At 47.0% G+C, this 11,122-nt stretch overlaps 1 protein-coding gene across 1 annotated transcript; it reads right to left on the bottom strand.

Moving 5' to 3' along the window:
- Nucleotides 1-4,034: 4,034 nt before the first annotated feature.
- LOC144163887 (uncharacterized) lies at nucleotides 4,035-10,185 on the bottom strand. The gene is made up of 5 exons (XM_077694557.1): nucleotides 10,020-10,185; nucleotides 9,651-9,810; nucleotides 6,246-6,384; nucleotides 5,963-6,100; nucleotides 4,035-4,949 (listed from the first exon to the last, which is right to left on the bottom strand). The coding sequence occupies exons 1-5, from the start codon at nucleotides 10,183-10,185 to the stop codon at nucleotides 4,035-4,037; spliced, it is 1,518 nt and encodes a 505-aa protein (XP_077550683.1).
- Between the last annotated feature and the right edge of the window lie 937 nt (nucleotides 10,186-11,122).

Below are 11,122 nucleotides of genomic sequence, written 5' to 3'. Positions count from 1 at the left end.
GCCCTCCCTCTTCTACCTTTTTTTTTTTCACAGGATTTATGGACCTCCTTGAAGCGGGTGACCAAGTCCTGGCGGACAGGGGTTTTCTGCTATTTGAAGAATTCCTCGAGCGGAATTGCCAGCTCATTACACCTAGCTTCACCAAGAACCGAGTACAACTGCCTGGTCAGGAGGTGACGGCATCCAGGAGAATATCCTCGTCGCGAATCATCGTGGAAAGGGCCATTGGGCACTTGAAGAAGTGGCGAATTATGACGGACACCGTACAGACTACAGTGGTCGACGTTTATGATGAGGTCATTGCTGTTGTGGCTGGGCTGACCAACCTTTCTGCACCTCTGTCTAGACGAGGTGAGCAAATCATTAATGAAGATCTGCATGCAAGAGTTAATGTGAACACCTTCAACGGGTAAGCCTGGTTAGTTGGTTGCGTATCAACATTGATAAAGGAAAATAGATTTCCCACTACTTTCAAATCACCCCAATATGGTTGTGATGAGGCTTGCTCAAGAACAGCAGTTCACGTGGATGGACTTTTCTCTTTGTGTTCTGCCATGCAACTTGTGCCGAGTAATCAGTCCATCTTTCTTTGAGCTACTTCGAGGCGCCGCAGCAGTGATGCGGTACATAATGTCCAGTGCAGCGCGCAGACCATGGGGAAACTGCCAGCAACTGCATTAACAAAAGGCATGTCCCGACCTGATGTGCAGTAATCTTTCTCATACAGGTGATAAAACAACAGCTGGGAATATGACGATTGCCTTTCTTATTAAAAGGTAGAAAGTAAAACGAGAATAAATCTTAGTTTATGGGCATTGGTGCTAATGGCAGGAAATAATGAACAGGGATGCTATCTTTCTATAACAACCTTTATTCAGTGCCTTGAGCACGAGTTCTTAAGGTATTTACATTTGTTGCTACTACGCACTTTAACAGGCTAGCAACAAAGTTTAAAATAGAGAAAATGATTTACTGCAGCTGTGTAGCATCTGGTGACCCATTTGGCCCCATTCCAGTCACAAGATACGTTGCTTTACCCCCCCCCAAAAAAAAACAAGGAATTTGAAAATTGAAAAACTCAAATTGTGCACCGCATGACGGCAGCAGTGAAACTATCTTTCAATGTGGTGCACTATACGGAGGTAGAGGCCCAACTGTAATCACACAGTTTCTTTGCTTAACGGTGGCCGTTCATACCAACTCCCCACTGCCAAGCAGTCGTAAAACTTTCCGCTCTGCGCAACAAGTCTTCACCATCATCACCTGTGACGATAAAGAAACTGCTCGAAAGTGGCTGGGGAGTTGCCAGTGCTTCATCTGCTTTTCTTAATATTTAGACTTTGAAGTTTGAGTAAAGTTGGAATTATTGTTATGAGGACAGTAAATACAGAGCTTAGCTTGTTATAAATAGTAAAAAAAAACACCGGTCGAGTTAGTTTTTTCTCAGGCCGGCTGTGCTGGCTCAATAGCTAAGGTGCTGTGCTGCAGAGCCTGAGGTACAGGTGCAATACCAGCCTCAGTCATCAGGTAGAGGCGAAGTATGAAAACGCCAGTGTGTCAAGATTTTAGTGCACGTTAAAGATCCCCAGGTGGTCAAAAATTAACCTGGAGTCCAAAACAATGGCAGGCTCCATGGCTGAGACAACTTCAGCACGTCAAACCCCAACATAACAAAGTTTCTTAGTCTGGTGCACTCCTGCTCTACAAGTGGTGCTAGATATATTTATACAGAGGTAATGTTCATATGCAGGAAAGAATATTTGCACACTATGAGAAAAAGAAACTATATACATACATAAACGGTACACTCAAAGGAAAACATATTTGCGCAGAATGGAAATGAAAAAAAAACGAAATCTAAGGTTTGACGAAAACTCATCTGGTCGGGTGAAAGATACATAGTTGAAGAAACTGGTTATCGTCGATCACAACCTGTCTTCGTACAGCCCAAATCCGGCAGAACTCTCTGTGCTTGAGCTCGGGTTGAACTTCAACGCGGGCCCTGCGCTGGACACAAGAAAGCTCATCTGTGCGGTCGAGCAGGCTATTGGACAGGTTGAGAACAGCAGCCGGGACGAGGCTCGAACTCGTGCAGTCGGCATTCTAGCCAAGCTACCACGGCATCCTCGGACCCCCCTTGTTGCCGAGAAACGTGATGCGATCAAGAGCGTGCGCAGTAACATGGACATCGTAATACTTCCTGCTGACAAGGGAAACTCCACCGTCATCTTGAATAGCGACGACTACGTTGGAAAAATGTCTGATCTCCTGCAGGACGACAGCACGTACGTGAAGCTAAAACGGCACTCTACCCTCAAAGTGGAAGGAAGCTTGCAAATGCTCGTGGCTGACGTTTTCCGGTTGGTTCCCCCACAACGCAAGTCGCTGTACTTCAAGCTCTTTTGCCACAACGGCTGAGCACCTGCTTTATACGGCCTCCCGAAGATCCACAAGCCGAACGCGCCGATGCGACCGATAGTTGACTTCACACGTTCACCCTTATACCGCCTGTCGGGCTATTTGCACAAAGTTTTTGCACCACTCGTTGGAAAAGGTTCTACCTTCATACGCAACTCCTCAGATTTTATTGAAAAGGTGCGCAACGTCACGGTGGACGACGACGAGATAATGGTGTCCTTTGATGTGAAGTCACTACCGTGGATTTCGCGGTGGAGGTTTGTTGGACTGCCCTGCAATATGACGATGGTTTGGGTGAAAGAACCCCCATCGAAGAACCAGATCTCCTGAAGCTGTTGCAGTTCTGCCTCGAGAACACTTATTTTCTTTTCCGGGGGGTGATCTACAAGCAGGTCCATGGCATAGCCATGGGCACATCTATCTCAGTGACAACCGCCAACCTTACCGTGGAAGCCTTGTAAACGCGCGCACTGTCTTCATTCGAGCCACGACCCAAGGTCTTTCTGTGGTACATCGACGATTGTTTCTGCATCATCAAAAGGGACTCACTAAACTGCCTTTACGGAAAACATGAACGGGACGGAGGAATCCATTCAATTCACTGTCGAGGAGGAGGCTGCTGGCCGTCTTCCTTTCCCGGACGTGTTGGTTGAACGTCGTGGCGATCGCCTTTCATTCAAGGTTTACCGAAAAGAAACCCATACTGGACGTTACCTCCATTTTAATTCTGTTCATCCAGCCTGTCATAAGCACTCTGTCGTGGCTTCCCTCACCCAACGCGCCAAGCACCTCTGCTAACGGCCAGAAGACGAGGCTGCTGATCTACGCAAAGTGTGCAGAGAACTCGGCAATTGCAGCTACCCCAAGCATTTCGTGGACTCCGTGCTACAACAGTCATCACGCCCATCAGAACCCGCTGGTCCTCCTTGCCGAAGCCGAGCTCCGATACCTTATGTGCCGGGCGTGAGCGAGTCTTTGGCTAGGGTTCTGCGCTCGTACGATGTGCCCGTCGCTCACATCCCCGCGCGCAAGCTGAGGCACGAGCTGGTGGCTGTCAAGGATGGAATCAAGAAAGAGAAGTTCCCTGGGGTGGTGTACAAAATTCCCTGCGCCGACTGCGACTTTCGAAGTTATGAACACCAGAATGACATGAAAAACAAGAAGATTGCATCGAATGCGCTTGCGGAACACGTGGAAGCAACGACACACAAAATATACTGGGACGAAGCGTCAGTTATCGCCAGAGAAAGGAAACTGCTGTCACACCGGCATCTTGAGGAAAAAACACTGAACCACAACGCAGGCAATCTCCCGCCTACGTATGCAAGATGCCTGGGGCGATTACTTCGACGCACTTCTTAAAAGCTTCGAGCTTCGCACCTTTCCGCGCAGTGAACAAGGCTTCCGTATGGAAGCCGAAACGTCTTTTTTAGCCTTTTTGAAAAAAAAAACTATATACACACATAAGTAATACACTCAACATGCAAAAGGAATATTTGTACAGAATGAAAAACTATACACACATAAGTAATACATTCAACATGCAAAAGGAATACTTGTACAGATTGAAAAACTATAGACATACATGAATGGGTCATTCAACAAGCAGAAATGGCTCAAACTGTGTTTCCAAGGATGATCCTGGGCATCACAATGTCCCTCAAGAACATCTGTACATTTGTGCTGTTGTCTGGCATGAAGTCGTCGTCTTTTTCAATAACAAGCATTCTACCACCCTGATCAACGTGGACATAAAAATAGCACTTTGTTATGTTAAAGATGTTAAGGTGCAGTTGTGCCTGGACCTGATAGTAGTACGCGTGGCTTTCTTTTAGGCCACCTGTGGCTGCTAGGCAAAACCCCTTCAGCCTCTCCCCTTCAGCCATGAGCTCCTGGGGATTGCATTCCCGCAGGCTGTAGAGGCACTTTATTTCCACCAGTACGGGCTCGTGACAGTCGCATCGGAAAACCCCGTCGGGGCTGCAGCCGAGTAGGGGGTACTTAGGATTGATCATGAGCCCACATGGTTCAATCCGCGCGTTGTTATGATGGCCCTGAAGGAAGGCCAACAGCCTCTCCTTCGCCACACCTTCATTGTCGATGCCGTACTGAATTGCCGGCACATTCAGTTGGCGGTGGGTGAAAATTTTGTTGATGAGGGTAGTGCAGCGTACCCTCTTGGAGCGGCACACATCCTTAAACAGGGACGCAGTCACCCTCCCTTTCCTGTGTAGAAACCAAAGGGGGCTGCCCGCCTGATCTCTTGTAGCCACCTCTATCGCCCTGGACTCCTGGTCAGTAATGCGCACCTTCTCCATTACCAACTCTGAGAGCTCACTAACGTTTTCATTCTGAAAACCTTTCTTAGCTAGGTACGTAGCGGTGAACGAGGTCAGGGGTGCACCGAGCGAAACATCTAGCCAGTCTGGTGTATCTTGTGTGGGGGTGGCGTCCACTGCTTCTGGGCTGGCTGGTTTGTTTGCCTGTGGGCCGCATGTGCTCAGGGTAAAAACCCTCGCATTAGGGGCAACCTGGAAAATGCACAAAAAAAGTTAACAGGGATTTTGCTCGACGTCAGCATAAAAAAACTGAATGAATGAGCACCAAATTCTGAAATCTCGTGCACCTCATTTACCTTTAGCCGTGAGACACATAGACACATGGGCGACTGCTGCACGCGATTCGGATACATCGTTACGATTGATCGTTAGGACCGCTTTTGGCGTCGATTGCTGGTCAGAGGAGCCTCACGACATGCGACTGGCAAGCCAGATGCAGTCGTGCCATCGTTGCGATCGTCATGAGGCCACAGCTAATGAGAGCCCACTGAGCCTGCAACGGGCTTGCGTTGCTCGGGTCGGCTCGGGTGGTGGGAACCTTAGGCTTAGCATCCTGGCGGATATTTGATCGCCGTTTTTAAAATAAGCCCCGACAACAATCCCCTAGCACAATTGTTTCTCTGGAACTTCTTTTTAGGGATCAGATTGATTTGGAAGAGCAGCGACAAGCGGTTGCTACCGTGGTCTGCGCAGGTTCGAGCCGCTGAGTGTGCCGAGCTGGCAGACGTGGCCGGCATGCGTGCAGACTGTTTTCGAGGGCAGGAAACGCTTTACGATTGCCTGCTTTATCCATTTCTTGCGAATGCCGCGCGGAATCTACAAATTCAGCTCAGCGATCGTCGTAGTTGACCATGGAGCAAAAACATTGGGGGAGCAATGCCGACAATGCATTGCACGCACACATCGGGCCATGTGTCTCAAATTCACGCGTACAACTAATCGTGGCGACAGTCGTAACGATCAGTCGCATGCGATTTGCATGCACCAATCGTCCATGTGTCTCGCGCTTTAACGGAAATTACCCTTACAAACTGTTTCCATAATATCGAGGCAAGTGCAGTAAAAGAAATATCGCTAATAAATATCCCTCACAAAAAGTACAAGGGAAAGTGCTTTCTCCTGTGCAGGGTGTCTACAAATCAAGTTTTACTTCCCACTGAGTCTTTCTCTGGAACGATTATATAGCAAAAAGATAAAGCATTCACCTCCTGCACTCTCTTCAAAAAGCCAGCCGTGTCAGGCAGAGCTCTTATTTCTTCGACCTTCCGCTTTCTTGGCACTGTTGGTTCCGGGTCACATTTGTGCCGGGTGTAGGAAAAGTCCTTGGATTCCACAAGGTCAACCTGGAAAGATTCGAACACTCGTTCTATGAAGCTGCACGGACTTTCAAACAGATAGAGGCAGCCGTTCTAGCAGCACAATTGGTGTTTCTGCCATGCTGCTAGCTGTTAGAGCTGGTTCATAATGATCGATGCAATGTTCCTTTACCTTTTTCAGACGAGGCTTGATCCACTCGCATGGCACCTCCGTTGGAGCCGGCCCCGGATCAGGATCAGTAGTGGATACTTGCATCCAAAAGTCCACTACAAAGCAGATAGCTGCGGCATGACTGCACGCACGTCCCAGCCTGGAAAGCAGCAAAACCTTTCTGAGTAAAGTTGTTCCCATGGTTTAGTGCTACTGTCAGAAACATGCCCCATCTGAGCATAGGAATGTGAACACTAGTCATAATGTTACACCATTTTCTTACTCAGGCCCAATAATATCAATTGGGCAGTTTTGTGAAGTGCACAACTGCACATCAGTGGGGATTTCATTCCTAAACCACTTAAGTTTGGTTTCTTTGTTATAGTTTTCAGATTTCCCCAAACTGATCCTTCATGTACATTATTTTTTATTCCAGAAGGTTATCCCCCCTTTTTTGCTGGCTGAGGTCAAACCACATTGAAGCCTCTTGCAGTGATGTTTTGTATTCATATTGTTATGCCACTACATATGTATGTTCATTAGGTACGATTTTTTTTCAGCTTTTTTATTGCACTTTGATTATACTCCCAATGTTTTATCAAAAGGCTAAAAATTGCTTAATGGACTATAAGTCTCTTCACAAGTGAGCAAGGACCTTCTGAGGTGGCTTTGGTTGGTATAACCCAGACCATTTGGGTACAGGCCGCATGCGTACATTGGCAGACTTCATTGGTAGTCATTGATCTTTTCGTACACAGGAGGAAATTAATTTTATCCGTGAGCCTTTTAATCGTTGAGGCTTTTGTGTGCCTGTGCACTTGCTTTCTTTAGGCAGCTGCCACTGAAAAAGACATCTACTGGGGCAGCTACTTTGTCTTCTGGCTGAACATGGAACCGAAAAACAGAAAGGCACGCCTCTTTTGTCGTCATAATGTGGAAGGAGGGAGACAAGTAAAGAATCTGCCGATAGGTGTGCCCCAAATTCTCTACCATAAACGGATACGTCTACCCTGATTCCAGACCATCTACCCAGATTGAATGACGTCCAGGATTGGCTAGCCGCAGCCCAACTTTTGTCAAGAACTCGTACCTTTGCTCAAAATTTCCTGTCGCCTCAGCTTCGGCAGTCATCCGTCATCACAGAGTGAAATGGCTCATGATTTTTTTTGTGTGGTTGTTCAGAGTTAGCAATCTACTGCACGCAGGGGAAGACAGTTTGATCCTGTGTTTTCGAAGGAGTCCGAATTGAGCCTTTGAGATTTTCTGTGTTGATTTTGTCTGTGGCATCTGAGTCCCTTTTTAAACGACTCAAAATTACTTGATTGAATCGTGGATTATTTGCAACCATCTGCAGTCGTCCAGCATTGAAACAATGTCTCGTGGACCACAAGGATATATGCTCGGGCCTCTCTTAGTTATTATATTATGATGATAGTGAAACCTTCTCTGGAACACTTGTAAACATACATTGGTATGCGGATGATGATCTGTTCTACAATTGTTTCTACTTCCCAGACCAGTCAGCAGTTACATATGTATTCTTGCTATTTTGCAATTGGAGTGACACATGGCAAATACCCATACCTTACAACAACACCGTAGCTATGACTTTCTTGAATAAAAAGTTTCTCAGTTTCGGTTATAACCCTAGCTCATGTAAACTTGGACAGCATATAGTACATTTGTCAAAAGACTGCAAGCAATCTGCATACAAGACTTCAGTGAGACTGATGCTTGAGTACGTCTCAGTAATTTGGTCACATCATCTTGAGCAAGATTGAAATAGATCGGCATCTGTACAAAAAAAGAGGGTATACAGTTCATACTTATTCGTTATGATAGAGACTTTTCCTTATGCCTGCATGCTCATTGTTGTCACTTGATTCACAGAGACTTTTCCTTATGTCTGCATGCTCGTTGTTGTCACTTGATTCACTAGAACACCACCGTACGTGAGAGTGTTATTTTGTTTCACAAGCTTGTACACAAATGACCTGTGTTCAAGCCCTTTTATCTTCTACTGACACACCAGTGCACACACTGCATAGCTCAGATGGTGTAAACATTGTACCCTTCAGTTATCGCTTAGTTTGCTTCAAGTTTTTTCCCATGCACGATGGAACTGGAACAAACTTGACTGTGCTTTGAATAAATTAAGCACTGATGAATTTAGGATGTGTTAGTTACAATTGTGTGCACTGCTTGCTTTTGAATTTCTGTACCCACTCCTGCAATATTTTGGCCATGAGACAGCAGTATTTGTAGATAGTCTTATTACTCATACGCTCACTTGCATTTATTCGTTTCTTTTCTTCTTTGTTACACATATTATGCTGGTTGTCTGAATGTCCATGTCAGCTTAATGTGTACTGTTATCTCTGCTTGCGTTATCCATGACCATTCTGGGGATAATTAATAAATGCACTGTTTTAGCCCACCCTGGCCCCACCTAAACTTTCGTGTTTCCATAACCTCGTCGCATGAGCAATCTGCACAGGCTGACGACCGACCTAGCAAGAAAACCATAGCCACATTTCCTCAGCACAGCTCCAGCAGGCACACTGGAAGGGGAAGCCGTCCCTCCAGTCAGTGCAAGTGGGCAGAGTGTGACACATCTTCTTGGTTGAGCTGCACTGTACAGTCGCGCGCGGTTTGAAGGTGATTGCACGAGCTTCGGCCGATAAAGACAACGCCTCCGCCTTACAGTTCTCGGCGCACCTTGGACCCGTTTATGCACTCGGTTGCTGTTCCTTCAAGCAGTCATCACTCCCGCGGCTAGTGAACCACCATTTGCACTTTGTGGCGATTTTGTGTGGTTGGATACGCGTGTGGGCTTTCTTCTTGGTTAGCGTGAGCAGCGATAGCACCCATTGTTATAAAGGCCCACTATTTCCCGGCGATGTGCTTGGGTGCACCTTTTCGAAAACTGCTATAAGGTACAACAACAGCGATGTCGTTGCTGCGTGCGCGATAAAGGTGGAAGGGGTTACTTATTTTGCCGCACCCGCCACGGTGACTCAGTGGCTAAGGCGTTGCCTGAGCACGAGGTCGCGGGTTCGGTTCCTGGCCGCGGCGGCCGCTTTTCTGATGGAGGCAAAAAGCAAAAACGTCCGTGTGTACAAGATTTCAGCGCACGTTAAAGATCCCCAGGTGGTCAAAATTACTCCAGAGCCCTCCACTACAATGCGCCTCATCGCCTGCGTTGCATCGGCGCGTTAAACCCCACAATCAATCAAATCAATTACTTATTTTGCCGTGGGAGTGATGGTTGCTTGAATAAACAGTGCCCGAGGGAGAGGAGAATGCGTCAACAAGGAACCAGGCGTAGCAAAACAAGTTGCGCGGGGGCGTTATCGTCGTGGTCGATCGACGCTCGCGTGATTACCTTCAAATTGCACACGACTGTACACTGCGAATGATGCTTACCCTGCCATGCATGTGCATCTTGCATCCTGAATTTCCCCTTCCTCGGTTGCCAGCACCCAGCATTCGTACACAGGGCCTGACTTCTGTGAAGGGCCAACGTAGCCATTCAGGATGCACAGGCCAGGCCGTGGTTTTGCCGTCCGCAGGTTGTGCACCTTGCCTGCACAAACATTTTGTTTGCATAAGAGAAAGAGAAACCGTGTACAGATTTTGGGTGCGTGCAGATCTTTGCATTTCCTTCAGAATGTTGTCACAAGTCAAAAAGCCAATTTATGTGGAATAAAATGCCAGCTTCACTCAAGATTTGCACTCTTGCACAGTAAGAAAACCTCATTACTGCACACTGTTCAGCGGCTGGTAGGCACATACCTGACTTGACATACTGATACGCATCAGCAGACTTGTAGGCTTTTGTAGCTTCCCCATCATGGCACGGTTTGTGTAAAAAGTAGTTGGTGACCGAGGTAATCGCAGGCCACAAGTGTTCTCCTTGCTCGTAGTCGAGCAGCTCCAGTCTGTCCAGGTTGTAAGACATCGCGCTGCACCTGGAACCATGAAATGTGGGCAGTTGTGCCTTCGAATAAGGATACGCCTGTGCGGCATGCACACTTCACGTCCTTGTAGTTGAGAATTGCCGGTCTATCATAGCCACAGCAGAGTGGCCAATGTATGTGGTGATGAAGAGTACAGCAATCAGCTTTCATCATTTATGTTCAACCACTACCTTGGTGTTGAAGTTGTGTCATGCAGTGCTGCCTCCCCTGCTATTGAAAATTCCCACCAACACTATGCTTAACGGTAGCTTTGCTTAGAGGTAGCAAGGTGAAACATGGTCTTTAATAAGCTTATTACACGGGGCGTGTTTAACTTGTGCAAGCACACAGCAGCAGGAAAAAAAATTGGGCCGATTGTCACTGGAAACAGCAAGTAAAATAACACGAGAGGTGTATAAAGGCTTGTTTCCCTGTGTGTTACAACTGTTCATTGGGCTTCGTTTTAACCGTGTTTGTAAAATGACGGGGTTGCGATCGATCACCAAACATGAGGTCGGGTTGACAAACACTGATACCGCAAATTATTTTTCTTGGCGGCCGCTTTTCGGGTGGAGGCGAAAAGTAAGAACGCCCGTGTGTTAGAGATTTCGGCGCACGTTAAACCCAGGCGGTCAAAATTCATCCGGAGCAATCCACTACGGCACGCCTCATCGCCTGTGTAGCGTCGGCGCATTAAACCTTATAATCAGATTGTTATGATTGTTTTTTTTCTCATTATGATAGTGTGCATTAGGCATAATTTGCTTATCTCTACGGTGTCTGTGTAACAGCTAGATGGAACTGATCATGCAAGTTGTCAGCAGCTGCATCACCAAAGCATTGAAAGCAGATATTGCTTAAAGCAGTTGCCGCTACCCTCGCTGTCTGCCACGTAAAACACGCACGAATCACGGCGTCCGAGATAAAGTAGATGCATAA

This window comes from Haemaphysalis longicornis, unplaced genomic scaffold (genome assembly GCF_048455015.1).
Source record: "Haemaphysalis longicornis isolate Haplotype H1 unplaced genomic scaffold, Haemaphysalis longicornis Haplotype H1 scaffold_13, whole genome shotgun sequence".
In the NCBI taxonomy this organism is placed as follows: domain Eukaryota; kingdom Metazoa; phylum Arthropoda; class Arachnida; order Ixodida; family Ixodidae; genus Haemaphysalis; species Haemaphysalis longicornis.
This window is presented reverse-complemented; position numbering and strand designations above follow the sequence as displayed.

Excerpts from the sequence above, each read along its gene's own strand:
- LOC144163887 (XM_077694557.1), bottom strand. The coding sequence starts at position 10,185 with ATGTCTTACAACCTGGACAGACTGGAGCTGCTCGACTACGAGCAAGGA. Across the intron at positions 9,811-10,019 it reads GTATCAGTATGTCAAGTCAG|GCAAGGTGCACAACCTGCGG; the intron begins GTATGTGCCTAC and ends ATGTTTGTGCAG. Across the intron at positions 4,950-5,962 it reads TTTTGAAGAGAGTGCAGGAG|GTTGCCCCTAATGCGAGGGT; the intron begins GTGAATGCTTTA and ends TGCATTTTCCAG.